The sequence below is a fragment of the Hemiscyllium ocellatum genome, chromosome 8, assembly GCF_020745735.1.
Source record: "Hemiscyllium ocellatum isolate sHemOce1 chromosome 8, sHemOce1.pat.X.cur, whole genome shotgun sequence".
NCBI lineage: Eukaryota > Metazoa > Chordata > Chondrichthyes > Orectolobiformes > Hemiscylliidae > Hemiscyllium > Hemiscyllium ocellatum.
The window spans coordinates 22,758,702-22,782,264 of NC_083408.1; the positions used below are offsets into that span (position 1 = coordinate 22,758,702).

General features: G+C 42.3%; 2 protein-coding genes across 16 annotated transcripts in view; one reads left to right on the top strand and one right to left on the bottom strand.

The window, feature by feature from the left end:
- The window catches only part of ptgr2 (prostaglandin reductase 2), a 102,876-nt gene that overhangs the window by 39,340 nt on the left and 39,973 nt on the right, over positions 1–23,563 (top strand). For 8 of the 13 annotated variants that reach the window (XM_060828671.1, XM_060828673.1, XM_060828672.1 and 5 more), the window contains one exon: positions 2,517–2,575. Coding sequence is in view for 3 of the 13 variants with exons in the window: in XM_060828678.1 (XP_060684661.1) it covers positions 2,517–2,584 (68 nt within the window). In the remaining 10 variants the exon portion in view is untranslated. Of the gene's footprint in view, positions 1–2,516; positions 2,722–3,473; positions 3,569–23,563 lie in introns of those variants that run through there. The other 5 variants (XM_060828678.1, XM_060828679.1, XM_060828681.1 and 2 more) reach the window with 2 other exon arrangements.
- The window catches only part of tmem62 (transmembrane protein 62), a 75,389-nt gene continuing 62,566 nt past the window's right edge, over positions 10,741–23,563 (bottom strand). For all 3 annotated transcript variants that reach the window (XM_060828668.1, XM_060828667.1, XM_060828669.1), the window contains 5 exons: positions 22,631–22,744; positions 20,510–20,594; positions 18,769–18,873; positions 16,260–16,378; positions 10,741–13,039 (listed from right to left, as the gene is read on the bottom strand). In XM_060828668.1, coding sequence (XP_060684651.1) covers positions 12,713–13,039; positions 16,260–16,378; positions 18,769–18,873; positions 20,510–20,594; positions 22,631–22,744 — 750 coding nt within the window. In that variant the 3' untranslated portion in view covers positions 10,741–12,712. The remainder of the gene's footprint in view (positions 13,040–16,259; positions 16,379–18,768; positions 18,874–20,509; positions 20,595–22,630; positions 22,745–23,563) is intronic.

Genomic DNA, 23,563 nt, shown 5'->3' on the forward strand with positions numbered 1-23,563 from the left:
ATTATGCTGATGATCCCTAATCACTCCCTGCCTAATCACAAATGCATGTAAATCCTATCTTTCAGAATTACCTCTTAACAACTTATAGATCATCTAACATTGGTGGTGGATAAAGCTTCTGTAAGGCTTCTCCTTACAGACTCTCTTAAATAAACACAGATTAGCCATTCATTCAGCACCTCACCTGTGATCATAGATGGTACAAATATTTCTGCTAGGGACCCTGCACTTTCCTCCCTAACTTCCCACAACATCATGGATCAGGTCCTGGAGATTTATCCACCTTATGTTTTCTAAGACTTCTAACACTTTCTCTTCTGTAATGTGAACTGTTTTAAAAACATCACCAGTATTTGTTTCCCTGAGTTCTCTAGCCTCCATTTAGGGTCGTAGAGATGTACAGCACAGAAACAGACCCTTCATTCCAACTCGTTTATGCCGACCAGATATCCTAATATAATCTATTCCCATTTGCCAGCACATGGCCCTTGTACCAGCGTCCACCACTCCCTGTAGTAGCTTATTCCATACACGTACCACCCTCTACACGAAAGAGTTGCCCGTTCGGTCCCTTTTAAATTTCTTTCACCCTAAACCCTGTAGTTCTGGACTCTCCCACCCCAGGGAAAAAACTTTGTCTATTTATGCTAACCATGTCCCTCATGATTTTATAAACCTCTGAGATCACCCCTCAGCCTCCGATGCTCCAGGGAAAACAGCCCCTGACTATTCAGCCTCTCCCCATAGCTCAAACCCTCCAACCCTGCCAACATCCTTGTAAACCTTTCCTGAAGGCTTTCAAGTTTCACAACATTCTTCCTGTAGAAGGAGACCAGAACTGCACACAACAATATTTAAAAAGTGGCCTAACCAATGTCCTGTACAGCTGCAACATGACCTCAAAACTGGCACAAAATATTCATTTAATATCTCTCTGTTCTGAGATTCTATACAAAGATGACCTCATTAATGTTCGAGGTGGTCCTACTCTCTGTTTAGTTGCTCTCTTACTCTTAATCGAAAGAGATTCTGCAAGTACATTATCCTTAAGGTCTGCCAAAGTAATCTCCTTATCCCCTTTTGCCTTTTAACTTCCCATGTAAGAATGCCCCTACACACTTTATACTCTTCAAGAGATACATTCAATCTCAGTTGTCTAGATGTTTTTTATTCTTGACTAGAAGATCAATGTCTTCATTCATTCATTCATTGTTCTCCAATCTTACCAGTTTTACCTTTCATTCTAACAGGAACACAATACCTCTGCATTCTCATTCACACTTCTGAAAGCCTCCCACCTGTCAGTCATTCATTTACCCGCAATCTACTCCAAACAATTCTTTTAAAGTTCTTGTCACATACCGTTAAAATTTGTCTTACTTCAATTAAGAGCTTTAACTTTAATGGAAGGCTCATCCTAATAATAGAATAGTCCCAGAGTGTTCCCCTCCTAACAGTTCCGTCACTTGCCTGCTTCATTTCCCAAGAGAAGGTCAACCTTTGCTCCTCCTCTGGTAGGAACATTTTACATATTGATAAAAACTTTCTTGAACACATTTAACAAATTACTCACCATTCAAACCTTCAACACTATGGTAGTTCCATCAATGTTTGGAAAATTAAAGTTGCCTAATTCCTTATATCTTCATCACAACATGCCTTCCTATCTATATTTGTGTCATCAGTAAATGTGAATATGTTATACTTTGCTCCTTGTCCAGGTTCATTAATACAGATGAAAAATGCTTGCAGCCCAAGGATTGGTCCACTAGTTATGACTTTCCAACCTGAAAAAGACCCATTAATCCTGACTCTTGGTCTTCTGTGCGTAAGCCAATCATCAATCCATGTTAATATGGATTCAGAGGCTGAGTCAATGCTTCTGTCTGGATCATGCAAGTGGATAAAGAATTGACAAACGGAAGGAGTCTAGTCAGTCCACTGCGCCTGTTCCAGCTACTCTAAAGAACTAACAAATTAGTATAACTTTGCTCTTCCATGCAATTATGTAGTTTTAGTTTCCTTTCACTTGAACCTTGAAAATTATTTTTGAATCTCTTTTAGCAGCACATTCCAGATCACAAAAATGTAATGTCAGAAATATTCTCATCTTCCCTCTGGCTCTTTTGCCAATCGGTTTCAAACTGTGTCCTGTGTTTGCTGAGTCTGCCGCCAGAGGAAACACTTTCTCCTGACTTATCCCTTGTAATAGTAACTGCCTCTCTTAAACTTCCTCTTAATCTTCTCTGGCATATGGACAACATTCCCAGTTTCTTCAGTCTCTTCTCTAGAGACTTATCCCTGGGACCAATTCAAATTACACAGAAAATCTGGTGCCCTAAAGTATGATTCTATTGCAAAAGCTGTATCAGTGAGAGATGGAGCCTGTAGTAAAACAAGAGCATTGTTGGTCTTGTTTGCTATGAGTCAGTGAGGATACCAGCTCTTGGGGATAGTTCACCTATTTTCTCCAAACTCTTAATAATTGTGTAAAACTCTCAATTCTTCTCTTGCAGCTGCCTTTGAGTCCATGATGAAAGGAGGAAACATCGGGAAACAGATTGTCCTGGTCTCTGATGGGTAATGAAAGTGTGCAGTCACCCTGAGGGATCCAGCACCTGACATGTTGAAGGACACCAACAACTTTTGTTGCAATTGTGGTTGGCAATGCCACGTTGGCCTGATTTCTAATGAAATAAAGGTACTGACGCTTTCTCTCTGCTTTGCTTTGTCTTCGAGTTTCTCCTTGCCAGCTATGCAGTGATGCAGTTTGGGTTAGATACAGCCTGCACCATCATTGTGCTCTACCTGCTGTTTACATCAACACTGTAGAAATCTAGTTCACACCACAATAAAACCCTTGTAAATGGTTCCATTATTCCATGTTGGAGTGGTAATACAAGTCATTCTGTTAAAACGCGTGTTTCGTCAACACAAATTCACTGTAACGCGATTGACCAATTGGGAACGCTGTTTCTACAGCACAAACTTTTAAAACCATTAGTACATGGATAGCAAAGATTTAGAAGGATCTGGACCAAGTGCAGGGAAATGGGGTTAGTGTGGACAGATATTTTGGTCAGCGTGGACCAGCTTGGGCCAAAGGGCTTGTCTCTGTGCTGTAGGATTCTGTGAATTAGAGTGCCAACACTTTAAGCGCTGTATCTAGAGCACGATTTTTCTGTAACACTGGGTTGCACAAGAACGCAACCATCTCATTAAAGAACTATCAATATTTTGCAAATTTGAAATAGAGCAGTCAGGCTTTCATAAAAGAAGTGCTGCCTGTTTTGTGGAATTTTGTTGGACTGTGTGACAGTGAGAATTACTTGAGATGACACGTTGGTTCTGGGATCATTGGTTTAGTCAGTGCAGAGAGAAGAGCCTTTTTGGTTTCTGGAATGTTATCTGTTATAAATGACAGTTATTTCTTCCAAGCAACACAATGAGCTTTATTTTATATTCATTTGCAGAATGAGGGGTGTTCCTGGCTAGACAGCATTTATTGCCCATTTCTAATTGCTAGAGGGCAATTAAGAGTCAACCACATTGCTGTGGGCCTAATCAGGTAAGGATGGCAGTTTCCTTCCTTAATGGACTTTAAGTGAACCAGATGGGGTTTTCTGATAATTGACCATAAATTCATGGTCATCATTAGACTTATTCCAGTTTAAAAAAAATTCAAATTCTACCACCTGCCTTGGCGAGATTCAAACCTGGGTCCCTGAATTAACAATCCAGTGAAAATATCACAAGATCGCTGCCTCCTCTCCTTTCTATTATAGCTCTCTCTTCCTGATTTTGACATCAGGTAGGAGAAAGTGAGGACTGCAAATGCTGGAGATCAGTATTGAAGGATATGGTGCTGGAAAAGCACAGCAGGTTAGGCAGCATCCGAAGAGCAGGAGAAAGGAGGAGAACTTCTTCAAGGTGGGCATCCTTGGAAGAGGCTTCACAGTTGTTTATAATCAACTAAGAGAAAGTGAGGACTGCAGATGCTGGAGATCCTTAGACACTGATGAGGAGGATATTTTTCTCTGAGAATCATGTGGTGAGTGGTTTAGAGGGCAACATGCAGAAGGTGGTGTTCCCATGTATCTTCTACTCTTGTCCTAGATGGAAATGGTCATGGGTTTAGAAGGTTCTATTGAAGGAACTTTGGTGAAATTCTGCAGTGCATCTTACACATAGTACATACTGCTGTTACTGAGTTTAGGGTTGGAGGGAGTGGATGTTGATGGTGACAGATGGTGTGCCACTCAAGAAGCCTCCTCATCACTGTCTTAAATGAGTGACTCCTTATTGTGTGATTATGTCCTCTGGTCACATGGTGAAACAAACTCTCTCACATGGTGAAACAAACACTCTATGTTGACCCTGTCAAGACCCCTAAGGATCTTGTTTGTTTTAAAAAGGTCTCTATTTCTAAAGCACGGGTGGCACAGTAGTTAGCACTGCTGCCTCACACTTCCAGGGACTCTAGTTCGATTCCAACCTCGGGCGACTGTGTGAAGTCTGTACATACTCCCAGTGTCTGCGTGGGTATCCTCCAGGTGCTCTGGTTTCTTCCCACAATCCAAAGATGCGCAGGTCAGGTGAATTAGCCATACTAAATTGCCAGTAGTGAGGTGCATTAGTCAGAGGGAAATGTAGGGAAGTGGGTTACTCTTCAGAGGGTCAGTGTGGACTTGGGCCAAATGGCCTGTTTCCACACTGTAGGGAATCTAAATTCCAATGAGTACAGACCTAAACTACTCAACCTCTCAAGACATTATTTTCAGCCTTGTGAACATTCTCCGGTCTGTCTCCAATTCAGTATATGTCTCCTCAGATAAGAGGCCCAGAACGTCACTATTCCAGCTGAGCTCTGACTAGTGCCTTCTAGTAAAGCCTCCCGACTGGTATACTCAATTCCTTTTGAAGTAAAGGCCAACATTCCATTTACCTTCCCTATAACTTGCTAAACTTTTATACCATCTTTTTGTGATTTGCCCCACAACCCCCAGATCGCTCTCTGCTGCAGCTTTTTCAATTAAAATCATATTCAAATAGTTTCTGCTTTAAAACCAAAAAAGCAATACACTGATTGCCATTCACATGATTTACAGTGTGCAAAGGCAGACGTTTGGCTTATTTAGTTTTGTAATGGTTACAAACAGTACATAGGCTGATGTCATCCTGGCAGAGAAGGTTAGATATCTGGGAATATTCAGAACTGGATAAAAAGGAAATGTGAAACAGAAGGAGCAAATCATCAGAGGCCCTCGTGGAGTATCGGAAGTGCAAGGGGGATCTCGCGAAAGCAGTTAGGAGAGGAAAGAGGGGCATGAGAAAACACTGGTGGGCAAGACTTGAGAGAATATTCTACACATTTATCTGGGGGAAGAAAATAACCAGGGAAACTGTAGAGCCTATTAAGGACCAAGGGGTCAATCAATGTGTGGAGCCAGAGGACACTGGTAGAGTTAAATGAGTACTTCACATCTGTCTTTACTAGGGAGGGAGAAGGATGCAAGTACAGAATTTGAGAAGATGGACTGTGAAGTTCTTGAGCAGACTGATGTAAGAAGTGAAGAGGTGCTGGGAGATTTTGGCAGGTTTAAAACTGGACAAATCTTGAATGAGCAGTATTCTAGGCAGATAAGGAAGGAAATCACAAGGGCCCTGACCCAAATCTCTATTGTCTCTGGCCATAGGGAAGAAGTTAGATTGGAGGACAACTAATGTGGTTCCACTTTACAAGGCATTAGAGATTGACCAAGGAACCACAGGCCAGCAAGTCTAACATCAGTGGTGGGGAAAACTATTGGAGAAAATAGTGAAGTAGAAAATTAATCTCCATTTAGAGAGGCAAGGTTTGGTGAAGGATAGTCAGTAAGGCTTTGTCAGAGGAAGACCATGTCAAATAAATCTGGTTGAATTTTTTGAGGAGGTAACTGAATATGTAGACGAGGCTAGTGCTGTTCATGTAGTTTGTATGCATGACAGGTCCCACGAGGGAGGAGAGAAGCTGAAGGCTCTTGGGATTCAAGGTAATCTGGTACGTTAAATCCAAAATTAGCAGAGTGGCAGGAAACAAAGTGGTAGCACAAGGCTGTTTGTATGACTGGAGCCCTGTGTGCAGTTCTGGTCCCCACACGATAGGGAGGATGTGACTGCACTGGAGCGGGTGCAGAGGAGATTGACTAGCATGTTGTCTGGGTTTATTATGAAGAGAGGCTGAATGGAGCAGACAAGGTTGAAGGGGGATCTGATGGAAATGCATAAGACTATGAGGAGCATGGACAGGGTGGTTAGAAAGCAGTTGTTCCCTTATTTGAAGGGTCAATAACAAAGGGTTAGTATTGCAGACTTGATGTACAGAAGGGTCTCCTCTACTCATGAAGCTTAAACTCATGTTCCATATTTGGTCAATAGACCACTTTTTTGGCCCTTTTCAGATTGTCATCAATTCCTTGATGACTTCCATGAATCTGCTTCAGCAGCACTTTCTAATCTGCTTCAGGATAACAACACTGTTTCCTTTGTCCAAATACACTTTGGGCTATCATTTAATTTCTGTACTCCCAATACACTCAACTAGAGTGTTGCTGATGGTTTTCATCCTTTCATTACTACTTCCAGCCTCTTGTCATAGCATATTGTTCATTCTCATTCAATAGTAAGATTTCATACTCTTCATCAATATCTTCACCTTTCACATGTGGACTGCTGTTCTCAGTAGCATGTTTACCATCTACTTCCTGGTTTGTATGTCATTGTCAAATAATATCTCTGCACGTGCAGTATCATTCTTTGGAGCTGATAAATGGTATAAGATGTTTTTAAGTGGTCTGTGGTCCTAGTCTTCCATCACTTTCTTTCGCTCCCAAACAGGTCTTGATTAACATTTCCCAAGCAAAGGCAGTAGCCAAAACCTTTTTGGAATCTATGAGCAAACAATCATTGCTCAGTGTTTGTTAGTGTGCTGGACATAAATACTGTACAACTGGATATTCTTGATATATATAATCCTATATATTAGGATTGTTCCACATCCTGTCTCATTGGTATCATACTGCAGGATATCTTAATCGTTGAATTATTACAGTGAAGAAGGCGGCCATTCAGCTCATCGTACCAATACTGGCTCAATTGTCTAGTCCAGCTCTATTACCTGGTATGAATATCCTGCCTTTCCCCTTATCCCTTTCTATTCAAATAACCATTGGGAGATTGTGTGGAGTTTGCACATTTTCCCATGTCTGTGTGGGTTTCCTCTGGGTTCTCTCGTTTCCTCCCACAATCCCAAAGATGTGCAGGTCAGGTGAATTAGCTATGCTAAATTGCCTGTAGTGTTAGGTGCATTAGTCAGGGGTAAAGAGAGAGTAAGGGAATGGGTCTGGGTAGGTTACTCTTCAGAGGGTCAGTGTGGACTTGCTGGGCTGAAAGGCCTGTTTCCATACTGTAGGGAATCTAATTTACTCTAATGCCCTCTTGAATGCCACAATTGAACCTGTCTCCACCATATTCTACACACTAACTACTTGCTGTGTGAAAAGGATTTTTCTCACATCATCCATGCTTTATTTACACATTACTATACATTTTAACCCATATTTTTGTTTCTTTTATAAGCGAGAATAGCTTCCTCTTACCTACAGCATCCAGCCTGTTCATGGTTTTGGAAACATCTGTCAGATTTCTTCTTTGTCGCCTTATCCTAACTTCTTCAATCTAACCTCATCATCACAACTGTTCATTCTTGAAATTTGTAAATCGCTTCTGTAATGCGGTGGTCACAACTGTACTTAATACTCCAGCTGAGGCCTAACCAGTGTCTTTTGTAGATTCCCTACAGCATGGAAACAGGCCCTTTGGCCCAACAAGTCCTCACTGACCTTCCAAAGAGTAACCCACCCAGACCCATTCCCCTACCCCTATTACTATATATTTACCCCTTTAAAAAAAAGCACCTAACTTACACATCTCTGAACACTATATGGGTAACTTAAGGATGGCCAGTTCACCTAACCTGCACATCTTTGGACTGTGGGAGGAAATCCATGCAGACACGGGGAGAACATGCAAACTTCACACAGTCATCCAAGGCTGCAACTGAACCCAGGTCCCTGGGGCAGTGAGGCAGTCATGCTAACCACTGATCCCACTGGCTTGCACAATTTCAATATCACCTCTTTGTCAAGAAAACTGCCTTATTAACTATGCTCTCTATCTGTCTTACCACGTTCAATGATCTGTCCACATATACCACCAGTCCTTCTGCTCTTGCACCCACTATTTTCTATTGTCTTTCAATGTTCTTCTGACCAAAGTGCATCAACTGTCCCTTCTCTAGACAGAACAACCTATCTGCCCACTCCACCAACTTATCCATGTCGTTTTGGACCTCCACACTGCCATCCTCACAGTTTGCAATTCTTCCAAGTTTAGTGCCCCCTGCACATCAAGATCTAGACCACTAATTTGTGTCAGGAAAAGCAGGGGTCCCAATACCATTACAAACCTTGCCCCAGCCTGAACAAAACAAAACCCATTGACTATTACATTCTGCTTCCTATCACTCAGTAAAGTTTGTAGCCACGTTGCCAATGCCCTCTTTGTACCATGATATGTAACTGTCCTCGCTGGCATGAGGCAGTGTGTCAAATGCCTTCTGGAAACCCATGTATACCACGGTGGTAGCTCAGCGCTGGCATCAACAATAATTATTTGATGTGTGTGAAAGCTGCTGCTTGTTCTGAACTCTGTTGTTTACATGGGCTCCATTTGACTTCGATCATCTTCAATTACATTTGGGTTCATTCAATTTCACGTTCACCTGGCTAGCTCTACAGCAATCTCATTAGGTCGCAATCATTATCTGTGGTGGCTTCCCCATCCTACCTTCACATGATGTCTAACACATCCTCCACTATAGCCTCCACTGAGAGGATCACTGGTATCCTGCTAAATGCTGGAAATCACTGTTAGCGCTCATACGGTTGAAGGGCTTTTGCCCAAAAGGTCGATTCTCCTGCTCCTCGGATGCTGCCTGAACTGCTGTGCTTTTCCAGTACCACACTCTCAACTTGTACGCTATGTCTCATTGAAGTGAAAGATGAGATAAACATGTTTGTTCCTCCATCTACTGTTAGGTGAAATTTCAGAGAAGACTAAATAGGTCTAATTTTATTTCTGTTGCATTGACTCCCTGTTGGTTAACATTTTGACTGTAAAAGGTAAAAATACAGTGTAGGGAGATGATCAAGAAGTAGTGTGTTCAATGATTAGAATAAGTTAATCCAACAGCATATCTGTGATAGCAAAACAGTACATGTTGGAGAAACTCAGCAGGTCTGGCAGCAGATACGAAGAGAGAAAAACAGACTTGGGTCTCAGTGTTAATTCTGTTTCTCTCTCCACAGAAACTATCAGACCTGCTGAGTTCTCTAGCACTTTGTTTCCAGTAGCCGCTTTTGCTTTTGTTTTTGGTGTTTCCATTTCACTCTATTTCTCACAGCCGAAGTTACAGTCCCCTCTCGGGTTTTCCCTGATCTACCAGAAGTTTCGGCTGCCTCTCTGGTTTTCCCCTGAACTACCTGAATTAGATTCTGATTTTACTTTTCATGAATTGGTTTTCCTCAAGTCAAAGTGCCCTGGGGCTCCCTTCCTCCAATCTCTTTATATCATTCATGACCGACATCATCCTTTTATGAGTTGATAATGCAGACGTGGGAAGCCGCAGTAGAGTTTAGCCATGGTAACTATACCACCGGATGACCTTGCAAGTTAAACCTGAATATTTCATACTGAATTAAATGCTCTTGCATATTCCAGGGAGCACCTCATGTCCATACAGTTGGAAATAAACTTATGGAGGCTGCATTTTCAATTGGAGGCATTCATTCGGCTTTTTAAAATGTAGTGTGATTTTCTCAAAAGTGAATTTAAAATTGTATCAGGCAATGCGTTACCCCTTCAACTTTCTGGATAGTTGGCGTTTGATACTGATATTTTGCACTCAAACTCTTTATCTCACTCACTCAATGAGGGACACCCCATGAAAAGCATGGGGAGAGACTCTGAGTTTACTTTTGGTCACATCAGACAAAATGATGTGTGAGGAAAGTGTTGGAAGCACCCACGTGGAGAGTTTCAGGTCAATCAGCTTACAGCTTGACTTAATTTTGGATTTTCAAGTCAGTTACATCTTGTCTTTTAGCTCAGTTTGTTCCTGTGGCATGTGTGCAAATAGCACCCCTGCTAGACCAAGCAAGGATTACAAACATGACATGTACACTTTTGAGTAAGGACAGTGTTGAGGACTGCAATGGACTGGGAAGAAATTACAGCCCACTCCTTTCGATTTCAATGGAGAAGTGTTGCACTTCAATGCATTGAAGATCATTGGCAGGCATTGGAGGAAGAGCAGACCACTCAGCCCATCAAGCGTATTTCCATAGGAGTCTAACCCAATAAATCCCAGTTAGGTCTATAATAACCAACAAAAACATGCTGTTTTTGGCCTTTGTTGATTATGTTTCAGTTGTGGGGGCCCTGGGCTTGGACATTCCTTCCCCAAACCTCTCTTCATCTCTAAGAAGCTTCTTTGACAAAGCCTTTTGTTATTTGTCCTGATGCCTATGAAGCAATTTGGAATGTTTTATTTAAAGATGGTATTTAAACACAACACGTTACTGCAAGTACAGCAGAGCAGATGTGCAGGCATGCGTGTTCTACGCTAGGTTTGACAACATCTCAACAGCATTCATTGTGGCATTTATTTTTGTCTGACTGTGTTCCCATGTGACAAGCACCATTCTTCTCACAGTAAAATGTGAACAGGAATGACTCCATGCTAGAAGACTTGGGTGATTCAAGTGCTGTGCTCAAAATGCATTTGAATTCCAAAGTGGTGTTTCCAAATTGTAGCAATTCTGATTCATTGCTGCACTGAATAGTCAATTTGTGAACTGTAAATTAAAGCATTCTCCTTCACAATTTGTGATTACAACATACAAGGTAAAATTAAAAAGAAAACCAGAAAATGCTGGAAGCACTCAACACACAAAGCAGCAACTGCACAGGAAAAAGGACATTGCATTTCTATAATTGTTAACAGCCTCAGGCTGTCTCAGAACACAAAGCATCCCAAAGGGTATCCTGCAGCCATTTGTCACTGATGTAATACAGCAGCCAATTTAGCCATGGCAACGTCTGGCAAACAGCATTGTGATAACGACCAGGTTGTATGGTTTTAGGCGTTTACTTTTCTTTTACAATCAGCTATGCTTTGGCTGGTTTATGTCCCAAGTCAGGATGTTGTGGGTACAAGCCAGACTCTAGGTCCTGAGCACAATAAGCAAGGGCTGATATTCAGTGCTCTGTAATACTGAGGGAGTGCTGTACTGTGGGAGGTGGTACCTTTATTTGAGACCCCTAAGGTGGACTAAAACATTCCCAGAATACTATTTTGTAGAAACCCAGGGGCATTCTTCCAATGTCTTGGCCAAGATTAATCACCATCTTCTTGTATGCAAACTGGCTGCTATATTTCCAATGCTACAACAGTGCAAGTACGTTACTATTATAAAGTGCTGTGCAGTATCTGGCAATAATGAAAGGAGTTATATAAATACCAGTCTTTCCTAATGCTTGAGGGATAAGCTGGGGCACCAGGAAAATTCCCCTGCTCCTTTTTGAAATAGTGATATGTGATCTTTCATACACCCACAAGCAGACAAACGTGATTCTAGTTTAACATCTCACTCGAAAGATGATATCTCTGGCAGTGTCACTCTACCTCAGTACATGAAGAGAAAGCGTCGACATTTCAGATTGATGATATGTCAGATGTTGCCTGACTTTGCTGAGCGTTTTCCAGTAGTTTCGGTTTTAACTGACTTCACCAGCCCTTCACAGTATTTTACTTTCTGTCCCACGAGGCTGAATTTTTTTTTCTCTAAATTAAATTACTCTCAGAATGAAACCTGAACAAATTATTTCAAGCGTGTGTTAAACACACCCTCATCCTTCAAAGGACCTCTTATGTTTCCATGTTTCTCACTTGCAAAGTAACACAGAGATCAAGAACAGCAGCGGCTGCTCGAGCCAACCCTGTGAAATTCTCTGCCACGGAAAGCAGTAATAGACTGAATGTTTTCAAGAAAAGGTTAGATATAGCTCTCTCGGTTAAAGGGTTCAAAAAAGAGAGAGCGGGAACAGATAACTGATAATCAGCCATAATTATTTTGAACGTCGGTGCAGGCTCCAAGAGTCAAATGGCCTACTCCTCTTCTACTTTCTAACCCACTTTATAAAGTTCTGAAGTGATGAGAACATATGTGTAGAGGACGCAAGTCATTTAGATCCCTAGAGGGCAGCATAAACACACTCTCTCACACACACACACCCCGAGTTCCCTCTTGGGTTCTGACCAGCAGGCATTATAAAAAGATACGAGGTGTGGTATGAGGTAAAATGTGAGCTGCTTCTACCAGCTCACACTTCTTGAGTTTCAATCTTCATTTCATTAAAGCCGATTTTCCAGTTATTCCCCTTGGTGCATTCGGTTTTGAGACGGGGGCAATGGAAGAAAATGATTTGATGGGATTTGATACTGTAATCACCCTGCGTGATTTGTGATGGATTGGTTTGAGAAGTGCGAATGGCAGTCAAGATGCTCGGTCGCTGTGTGTCCAGCTCTTGAGCGGCCACCTCTCTTCGCCCTTCAGGAGTAGGGGCAATTCTTCATTTCCGCTTTAAATGTTCTGATGGAGGAGTTGTCGAGAGCCCAGGCCCTGTACACAAGGACCAGGGCCAGTAGCACTGACCACGTCCTTACTGGAGACAGGAAGAAGGCAGCATAGCCATAAGTGAGCAGCAGGATGTAGCAGCTGTAGAGTTGCCACAGGAAGAGTGCCAGGATGAAAATGTGCATGGGCACAGTGCGGAGCCAGCCTGTGTACTTGTAGTGTGTCCAAAAGCAGGCCCCTCGACACCGAAGGAGCAGACACCAACTTAGGTAGCCCATCAGTGGTATATTAAAAAATGTCAGCTGGGTGAAGAGAAGGTAAAGAGAAACATTAAAAGTAGTGTTAAAACGGGACATTAACTGTTAGAATAAAAGCATTTAATTGGTAGAGATCATCCCTCACCCTCCCCGAACAGATTCCTGTCAAGCCGGTCTCTGAGTAGGTGGGAAGACTAAAGAAGCAGCCTGCCCAGACCTCCCACCCCTCAAACCAACCAGTCCTGCCAGGCCTTCAATAGTATGCTGCATTCCCCCCTTGACTCTGTGTCCACCCACCTAAGGCATGACAGAAACCTGCCCTTAGGCCTGGTTGGATAGCATTCTTCCACCACACACTCCCTCAGTCCAAAGTCTGACAGTGCTGCTGCAATGCCCCAACAGACCCAGCACCACCACCAACCACCACCACCTCCCCCCCCCCCCCCCCCCCCCCCCCCCCCCCCCCGCCCCGATTCCTTCCCGAAAGGGTCGAATGCTCATAGAACATTACAGCGCAGTACAGGCCCTTCGGCCCTCAATGTTGCACTGACCTGTGAAACCCATCTGAAGTCCAGCTAACCATTCATCCACATGTCTACCCAATGACCATTTAAATGCCCTCAAAGTTCACGAGTCTACTACTGTTGCAGGCAGAGCATTCCACGCACTCTGAGTAAAGAAACTACCTCTGACACCTGTTCTATATCTATCACCCTCAATTTAAAGCTACGTCCCCTCGTGCTAGCCATCACCATCCGAGGAAAAAGAATCTCACTGTCCACCCTATCTAACCCTCTGATTATCTTATATATCTCAATTAAGTCACCTCTCAACCACCTTCTCTCTAATGAAAACAGCCTCAAGTCCCTCAGCCCTTCCTCCTAAAACCTTCCCTCCGTACCAGGCAACATTCTAGTGAATCTCCTCTGAACCTTTCCAAAGCTTCCACATCCTTCCTATAATGCGGCGACCAGAACTGGACACAATACTCCAAGTGCGGCTGCATCAGTGTTTTGTACAGTTGGAACATGACCTCATGGCTCCGAAACTCAGTCCCTCTCTCAATAAAAGCTAATACACCGTATGCCTTCTAAACAACCCTATTAATTGGGTGGCAATTTTCAGGGATCTATGTTCATGGACACTGAGATCCCTCTTCTCATCTACACTACCAAGAATCTTACCATTAGCCCAGTACTCTGCATTCCAGTTGCTCCTTCCAAAGTGAATCACCTCACACTTTTCTGCATTAAACTCCATTTGCCACCTCTCAGCCTGGCTCTGCAGCTTATCTTTGTCCCTCTGTAACCTGCAACATCCTTCAGCACTATCCACAACTCCACCAACCTTAGTGTCACCTGCAAATTTACAAACCCATCCTTCTACACCCTCATCCAGGTCACTTATAAAAATGAAAAACAGCAGTGGCCCCAAAACAGGTCCTTGCGGTGCACCACTAGTAACTAAACTCCAGGATGAACATTCCCCATCAACCACCATCTTCTGTCTTCTTTCAGCTAGCCAACCTCTGATTCAAACCACTAAATCTCCCTCAATCCCATGCATCGTATTTTGTGTAATAGCCTACTGTGGGGAACCTTATCAAACGCCTTACTGAAATCCATACACACCACATCAACTGCTTTACCCTCATCCACCTATTTGGTCACCATCTAAAGAACTCAATCAGGTTGGTGAGGCACTACCTACCCTTCACAAAACCATGTTGACGATCCACTAATCAACTTATTTGTTTCTAGATGATTATAAATCCTATCTCTTATAATCCTTGTCCAACACTTTACCCACACCGTGGCGGCACGGTGGCACAGTGGTTAGCATTGTTGCCTCGCAGCGCTAGAGACCGGGTTCAATTCCTGCCTCAGGCAACTCTCTGTGTGGAGTTTGCATATTCTCCTTGTGTCTGCGTGGGTTTCCTCCAGGTGCTCCGGTTTCCTCCCACAATCCAAAAATGTGCAGGTTAGGTGAATTGGCCATGCTAAATTGTCCGTAGTGTTAGGTGAAGGGGTAAATGTAGGAGAATGGGTCTGGGTGGGTTATGCTTCGGTGGTCAGTGTGGACTTGTTGGGCCGAAGGGCCTGTTTCCACACTGTAAATAATCTAATCTAATAAAAACCAAAGTATGGCTCACTGGTCTATAATTACCAGGGTTGTCTCTACTCCCCTTCTTGAACAAGGGGGCAACATTTGCTACCCTCCTGTCTTCTGACAGTATTCCTGTAGACAATGATGACATAAAGATCAAAGCCAAAGGTTCTGCAATCTCCTCCAAGGCTTCCCAGAGAATCCTAGGATAAATTCCATCCAGCCCAGGGGATTTAGCTATTCTCACACTTTCCAGAATTGCTAACACCTCCTCCTCATGGCCCTCAATCCCATCTAGTCTCATAGCCTGTATCGCAGTGTTCTCTTCAACAACATTGTCTTTTTCCAGTGTGAATACAGACAAAAAATATTCATTTAGCACTTCTCCTATCTCCTCGGACTGCACGCACAACTTCCTGCTATTGATCTTGACTGGCCCAAATCTTTCTCTAGTCATTCTTTTATTCCTGATATACCGATAGAAAGCTTTTGGGTTTTCCTTGATCCTGACTGTCAACGACTTCTCATATCCCTCCTGGTTGCTTGTAGCTCTCTCTTTAGGTCCTTCCTGGCTAATAATGTAACTCTCAAGTTCATTTTTACAAAAATAACGAGGTAATTTGTGGGCACTTTTACGGATACCCATGTTTTCTTTCCAGCTACTTGAAATTGGATTAAAGTACTCTGCCAGCAAGATATGTGCTCTCTTTCCCTGCATATTAGTTATTATTATCCCTGTGGCTGGATTCCTAGTGTTGTAACATGAATACTACACTCCAGTGCTCCACAACAATATAGTCACTATGAAATATAATTTTAATATTATAGTCAAACATTAATTCAAAATTGGCTGATACAAAGTGCTTAATAATTCAGAAGTTTCATTTGTACAATCTTTTAGCAAAACTGATTTTTAAAAAATTCTCATTTTCTCTCTGATTCTTTCTATCTATTGTCTTAAATCTGTGTCCTCTGGTTACTGACAATGTTCACTAGTGAAAACAATTTCTCATTAATAACTCCACTGAAACCATGGTTTGCATACCCATTTCTAATCTTGTTACTCAATCAGTGTTAATCTCAACGCTGTTAAATGTCAATGAAACCCACCAACACAGTATGTGAGGAGCAATTGTAGAACTGTTGCTCGCTCTTTTACCTGAAAGATTCCAAAGATGAAAGTTAGGCTTCCCTCCAAGAAATGGCCATCCACCACCACCCCAAAGACAAAGCAGGCTCCAAAATGGCCATCTATCACCTCCCCAACAAACCAGGGCCCTGCAACATGGGAAAAATAAATGTTAAGGACTTTCACATGTAACCTCTGCTTGTTGCTGAGACTACACTCTAAAATAGAGAGGTGGTGGGGGGGGGGAAGTATTTGTTGCTACACCAGTTCCTCAACTTGGTGATAAAAGCTTCCACAAATATCACAGGGGTCAACTGATTGGCTTTTACCATTGATCAATCGCAAGTTTTGTTCAATTTTTTACACAAAGTATAGGTTGGGATAGTTCGCCGAATACAAGGGTGAGATCATGATAGAGATTCTCTGGGAATCAGTTATATTTCATCACTGAGATTAGGGACATTGAGTGCATGGTGCAATGGAGGATAGAATCTCATCAAATGCTTCTGATTATTAGCATGTTTTGCAATCTGGAATTGCTTCTCTTGTTTTGAAACTTTTCTTCCTTCACTTCAGTCTTGAGAATAGCTTCTACCTCCTATATTACACCTAATGCAAAACAATGTATTTATTATCAGTTGAGTTTAACACTAATCATAAAAATGTGTTAGTTTGGCACAGGGGACAGTGGTGGGCCTAGAGTTTTGGAAATGTACTGTGTGTCCTTAGCAACAAGAATAGCTTACATTTCAAATTAAAGATTACTAATGGGCGGCATGGTGGCACAGTGGTTAGCACTGCTGCCTCACAGCACCAGCGGACCTGGGTTCAATTCCCGCCTCAAGCGACTGACTATTTGGAGTTTGCACATTCTCCCCGTGTCTGCGTGGGTTTCCTCTGGGTGCTCCGGTTTCCTCCCACAGTCCAAAAATGTGCATGTTAGGTAAATTGACCATGCTAAATTGCCCATAGTGTTAGGCAAAGGGGTAACTATAAGGGAATGGGTCTGGGTGGGTTGCGCTTCGGCGGGTCGGTGTGGACTTGTTGGGCTGAAGGGCCTGTTTCCACACTGTAAGTAATCGAATCTAAAATCAAATCTAAACACCCACCCTCAGAATTGTTATCAGAAAAAAACTGACATAAAGCCCAAGAATAGGTGATCAAAAGCCTCGTCAAAAAGATAGGATTTAAAGCTGAGAGAGGTGGCAAGATTTAGGAGGGGAATACCAAAATTTAGTATCTAGGAATTGCCAGCAATGGTGCGGCATTAAAAATTGAAGGTCATAGATAATCCTTGTAGTGTGGAAGCAGGCCATTTGGCCCATCAAGCCCACAGCGACCCACCCAAACTCACCTATTCCTGTAACTCTGCATTTCCCATGGCTAATCCACCTCGCCTGCATATCCCTGGATATTATGAGCAATTTAGCTTCACAAACCCACCTCCCCTCACATCTTTGGACTGTGGGAGGAAACTGGAGCACCCAGAGGAAACCCACACAGACTAGGGGAGAATGTGCAAATGCCACACCAGCAGTTGCCAGAGACTGGAAGTGAATCCAAGACTCTGATGCTGTGAGGCAACATCACTAACCACTGAACCACCGTGCCGCAGACGATAGAATTAGAGGAGCAAAGGTATCTCACAGAGTTGTGGAGCTTGCAGAGGTTATAAAAAGAGGGAGGGGGTCAGTCACACAGGGATTTGAAACCAATGATTTAAAATACAGGCATTACCAGATGAGGAGAAAACAAGAATTGTATGTCATTCTGCAACTTGAAGAGTGTTCTTTCAGATTCAATGTTAACTATGTCAAGTTTTCATTATATAATGAGGTCTGAGGATGAGCAAAAGAATTTGGAAATACTTTGAGATGTGGAATCGATAGAGGAAGAAGTGAAGATGTATATTGTTCTCTGTTGTTGCAACCAAGGGTAATGACAAGTGTAAACTGCTTCAATGAAAACTTGGACAATAACTTGCTCTGAACACACAGAGTGTCCAAGCTGCCTCGCAGGGCTACTGTTTACAAATACACATGGACTTTCATCAGTTGGGAGTTCTCAAGGTGTCCAGTCACCCTGTTTCATAATAAATTCTAGTAATTCCCCAACAGATGACATCAGGGTAACAGGCCTTTAATTACCACTTTCCACTCCCACCCTTTCTTTTATATAGGACAGAATGACATGCACAATTTTCCAAATTAAAGGAGAAAGTGGAAATTCAGAGGAGGGATCTTTCCAGATTACCTTCTCTGGAACGGCCCTCTCCATATATGTTTGTACATAGAGTTGCCAATCCTCCAGGATCGTCCTGAAGTTTACAGGAATTGCAGATCAGTCTGCACTGTAAGCAGACTTGAAGGAAAGTCACCAGGGTCTGAACAAGCTGGGATTATTAACAACACCTGCTGGAAACCGAATGGGAGTCCTCATGCAAGTTACACACAAGTCATTTCCTTTGAGCTTAAAGGGACAGTACAAATAAATAAGGGAACTTCAATACTGTTAGATTGACATTAAATTGATTACTCACCCACAGCCACGTAGCAAGTGAACAGCAACACAGGATAGTAGAACACGTTTGTCTTACATAACACATGAAATGAAAATAATGTCAGAGTGAAGATGCCAGGGCTCTCTAGTTCGGAAAAGAGATTGAAACAATTTTAGTACGAAATTAATGCAATTTTACATTTAAAAAAGAGAACATCACCCATGGTCCATCTACAGAGGGAGGCCATTCGGCCTATCTTGCTAGTGCAAGCTCTTTGAAGGAGCCAACTGATTAGCTTTACTCTCCTGCACTTCCAGAGTCATGCAAAAGTCCAGTTCCCTTTTGACAGTTATTATTGAATATGTTTCCAGATCAGAACAATATCACTATGCAAAAATTAAACTGCCATCTCCAATCTGATTATCCCATTCTCTTATTTTGCTGACTTTTTAAAGTCTTGATCCTTCTTCAAACTTCATTTTACAAATCACTGTGTGCAGTACTGTTTACAGAGAATAATCTCTAACAGCCCAATCAAGTGGCTCTTTCTCACATGTGAATGTTGGTGAGTTACAGGAACACAGAACTGAGGGAGATAAAGTGTAAAGATGAATTACAGCTGAACTACAATTGTATGTGGTGGTTGCTATCTGACACAAGTACCGATTTGCATGTTACTTCTCATTAATGCCAATGGGTGTATCAGTGTTAGTCAGAGATCTCTTCAAGAGTCAACCTGAACATTCCAGACTGGATTGACAGCAGTGATATTCAATGGACTTTGTATACAAAAGCTGGGTTGACACTTACCAATTTCATTTGATTTTGCCCCATCCCTGTCTCCCTCACATTTTGGTGGTCTGCATTGCCTTTGGTGGGCTTTGCATGGGAAGTAATCAATTGGAAACTAGGGGTGATTTACTGGCGATAATTAATAGATGAAAACAAAAGAGTAATTCTGGATATCAGAAAAATACAAAAAAAGGTTGGAGGAAGGATCTTGTGGCACAGTGGTAGTGTCGCTACCTTGAGCCAGGAGGCCTCACCTACTCCAGAAGTGTCTCATAACATTCCTGAATGGGTCAATTAAAAAATATTATAAATTATGTATGGAATGTAGTAGCACAGTGGGAGTGTCCCTACCTCCCTGCCTGGAGACCCAGGTTCAAGTCCCATCTACCCTGAAGATGTTTCATAACATGTGCTAACAGGTGACTAAAAATAAACATATGTCTTTTGGAAAAAAAGAGCTGGGTTATGGCCACAGTAGTGTAGCTGAAGTGTCTCTGGCATGGATTCAAGTTCCTGTCTGATTTCTTTGCATTCAATCGAAGGGTTCTAGTAGTACAATAGTCATGTCTGTAACTCTGGACCAGGAGGCCTTGGTTCAAGTCCCACCTACTTTGAAGTTGTGTCACAATGCATCAAAACAATTTGATTAGAAATAAAGAGCTGGGTATCAGTCTATTAAACATGGTTCATTATTACTAATTCAGTTCAGATCGTGTGCCAACAATTATAATTTAATTTCTTTAGAAGTGTCCAGGTAAGGTATACTTTTGCACTATAATTAAAATGGCCATACTTCTCTGCCTTAGTGTATGTATCTTACTGGACATACTAAGTCTAAGGGATCACAAAAACAGAGCTGCATATTTTCTCGAAGATTTATTCCCCTGATTATCCCCTACTTCTCCGGCATGTAGTTCAGCTGAGAGCTACTGCAAACATGCTGTATGTTGAACATCATTTAAAATCAAATACAAATCGCTGAACTTGCCTTTAAGCTGTGGATTTCTTTGGAACCGGACGGCAATGATCAAGCAGATATTAGCCAGGAAAACCAGAATAAATACAACCTTGGCCTATAAAACATAAAGGCACAACCAGCATCAAACTGTGTTAGAACCTCAGTTACTCTACACAAATCTAATCTTCCACAGAGTTCATTTTGAATGATGTTATCTTACTTTGTGAACTTTAACTCTCTTGGTTAATGAGGGACCTTGAGTGAGAGTGTGGCAATGAACCAAACACATACAGCAGCAGGACCAACTCTCATGAAATAAAATCAACTACACTCTGATCAGATCAGGGGTGAAGGAAAGGAGATCAGGATGGGAGCTTCACAGTTAAATTATAATCTATCACATAAATATAAAAATATGTGTCCGAAAGTAGTTTGTAAAGTTTTTACTATTTCATATACTTATTTTAATATCAAGCTCTCAGGTGGTACAGGGTGGCTCAGTGGTTAGCACTGCTGCCTCACAGCTCCGGGGACGCGGGTTCGATTCAGCCTCGGGCAACTGTCTGTGTGAAGTTTGCACATTCTCCCTGTGTCTGCATAGGTTTGCTCTGGTTTCCGCCCACAATGGGGCAGCACAGTGGCTCAGTGGTTAGCACTGCTGCCTCACAGCACCAGAGACCTGGGTTCAATTCCTCCCTCAGGCAATTGTCTGCGTGGAGTTTGCACATTCTCTTTGTGTCTGCATAGGTTTCCTCCGGGTGTTCCATTGCCTCCCACAATCCAAAGATGTGCAGATCAGGTGAACTGGCAATGATGAATTGCCCACAGTGTTAGGTGCATCATTCTAGGTTAATGGGTCTGGGTGGGTTGCTCTTCAGAGGGTTGGTGGGGACTTGTTGGGCCGAAGGGCTTATTTCCACACTGTAGGGAATCTAATCTAATCTAATCCAATCCAAAGATGTGCAGGTTAGGTGAATTGGTCATGCTAAATTGCCCATAGTCTTCAGGGATATATAGGTTAGGTGCATTAGTCAGGTATAAATAGAGGGTAGGGAAATGGATCTGGGTGGGATATTCTTCGGAAGGTCAGTGTGGACTTGTTGGGCCGAAGGGCCTGTTTTCAGGATAGTGTGATTCTACAAAATCTCTCCTTCAGAGGAGATCATATTGACCTCGAAACGTTACCTCGGTTTCTCTCTCCACAGATGCTGTCAGACTTGGGAACGTTGCTGTTTGATATGTGCATTAATGACTTGGATGTGAATGTAGAGGTGACACAAAAATTGGTAGTGTTGTTGATAGTGAGGAGGATAGTGTCAGACTGTTGCCTGATAATGATCAGCTGGCAAATTGGTATAGCAACGGCAGATGGAATTAATCATGACAAGTGCGAGGTGATGCATGTTGGGAGGTCTAATAAGGAAGGATGTATACCATGAACGGCAGGTCTCTCGGGAGTACTGAGGAACAAAGGGATCTTGGTGTACAAGTCTATAGACCCTCAGGTAGACAGGGTGGTGAAGGCAGCACACAGGATGCTTGCCTTCGTAAGCTGGGCATAAAATATAGGAACAAGGAAACAAAAAGAACTGCGGATGCTGTAAACCAGAAACAAAAACAGAAGTTGCTGGAAAAGCTCAGCAGGTCTGGCAACATCCGTGAAGAAAAATCAGAGTAAATGCTTTGGGTCCAATGAGCCTTCCTCAGAACTCAGTTCCTGGAACTGGGCTTTCTAGTCTCCTTGACAGCATGGTGAGCCTTGTCTTTGCAATTTATGTTCTTGTTAGCCACAGTTGGACTACCTTTCTCGAAGTTTTTATTCCTAAGGTACTTATTCTGAATTTTTTTCTTAAAATGTTTAATCTTGCCTATCTGCTGTCATACCCTTTAAACCAATTCCTCAATCTATCTCAGTCAATTCACCCCTCATCCCCACATAATGCATTTTGTTTAAATTTAGACCCCACTCCACAAACAGGAGAGTAGAGCAATTAATCAATTCAAACCTTCTTGGAAAAGGTTTAAGTGCTTTTACGCCTCACCATCATTCTAAAATCTACCTGGCAAATACACATATAAACAACACTCCACTGGAGATCTGTAAGCAGTGTGCTTACTTGCTGTGGTTTTGAAATCATTATGCATACTTACCATAAGGTAATGTCGGGTCAGGAGGATGAATGATGCCACAAGATCAAACGGGAGCAGTTTAATTTCTTCTACTGCAAAGTCGTGACCTTTAACTGTGGTTCTTCCTGTCGTGTCCTGAAAACACAAAGCAAAGTGACTCTGTGCATGTGCATAAGAGGATTTGTGGCTAATTCACCCCAAACTACGGTTCAAGTCTGTTTCTATTAAAGGAATTCAAGGGTCCCAAGCACTGGATAGGGAAAGCAGAATTTTAACTGGGAGTAAGCTAGCAAAGCTACATGGCTCCTGCTAATGGGACATAGGCTAAGTGACCTCTTAGCACACTAAAATAGTTCAATTATTCACCGTTGGTGTTATCGTTTTCAATGATTGCCACCCAACATGGAGATAGATCTTGCCAGGTCAGGAAAGGTTCCATGACTTGCACCAACTCAGTGCATGTAGATTCTTCAATGTGTACTAGATTTGAACAGAAGGGCTTCAACAGTGGGTCATATCCATGACTTAGATGTTGGCCAAGTTAACATCAGGCAATGACTTGGAGATTCCCTTCAAAGTTTCAGTAATAAAATAACAGTTGTTTAGTGAATGACCATTTTAAATTCTTAGTGTTATTCTGAGCATAGTTTGAGTTTACTTCGCAAGTGTTGTGTAATCGTTGAATCACATGTAATGATGCTGTGTTTTGAGTTTTGAAAGCTTGGGCTGTTTGAAATTATGCTGAGAACATATTTAAGATTGTCAGTCAGCCTCAATGCAACACACTTGCACACACTGAGAACTACATACATCAATACACAGGACAGAAATAACATGGACAGTGTACCCATGTCAACTTAACAAAACAGGTGCAATCTTTTTCTGATAAAGGTATTTTCCTGAGAAATGAACCAATCAATGTCAGCCCACCTAGTAAACAAAATGTGACAGTTA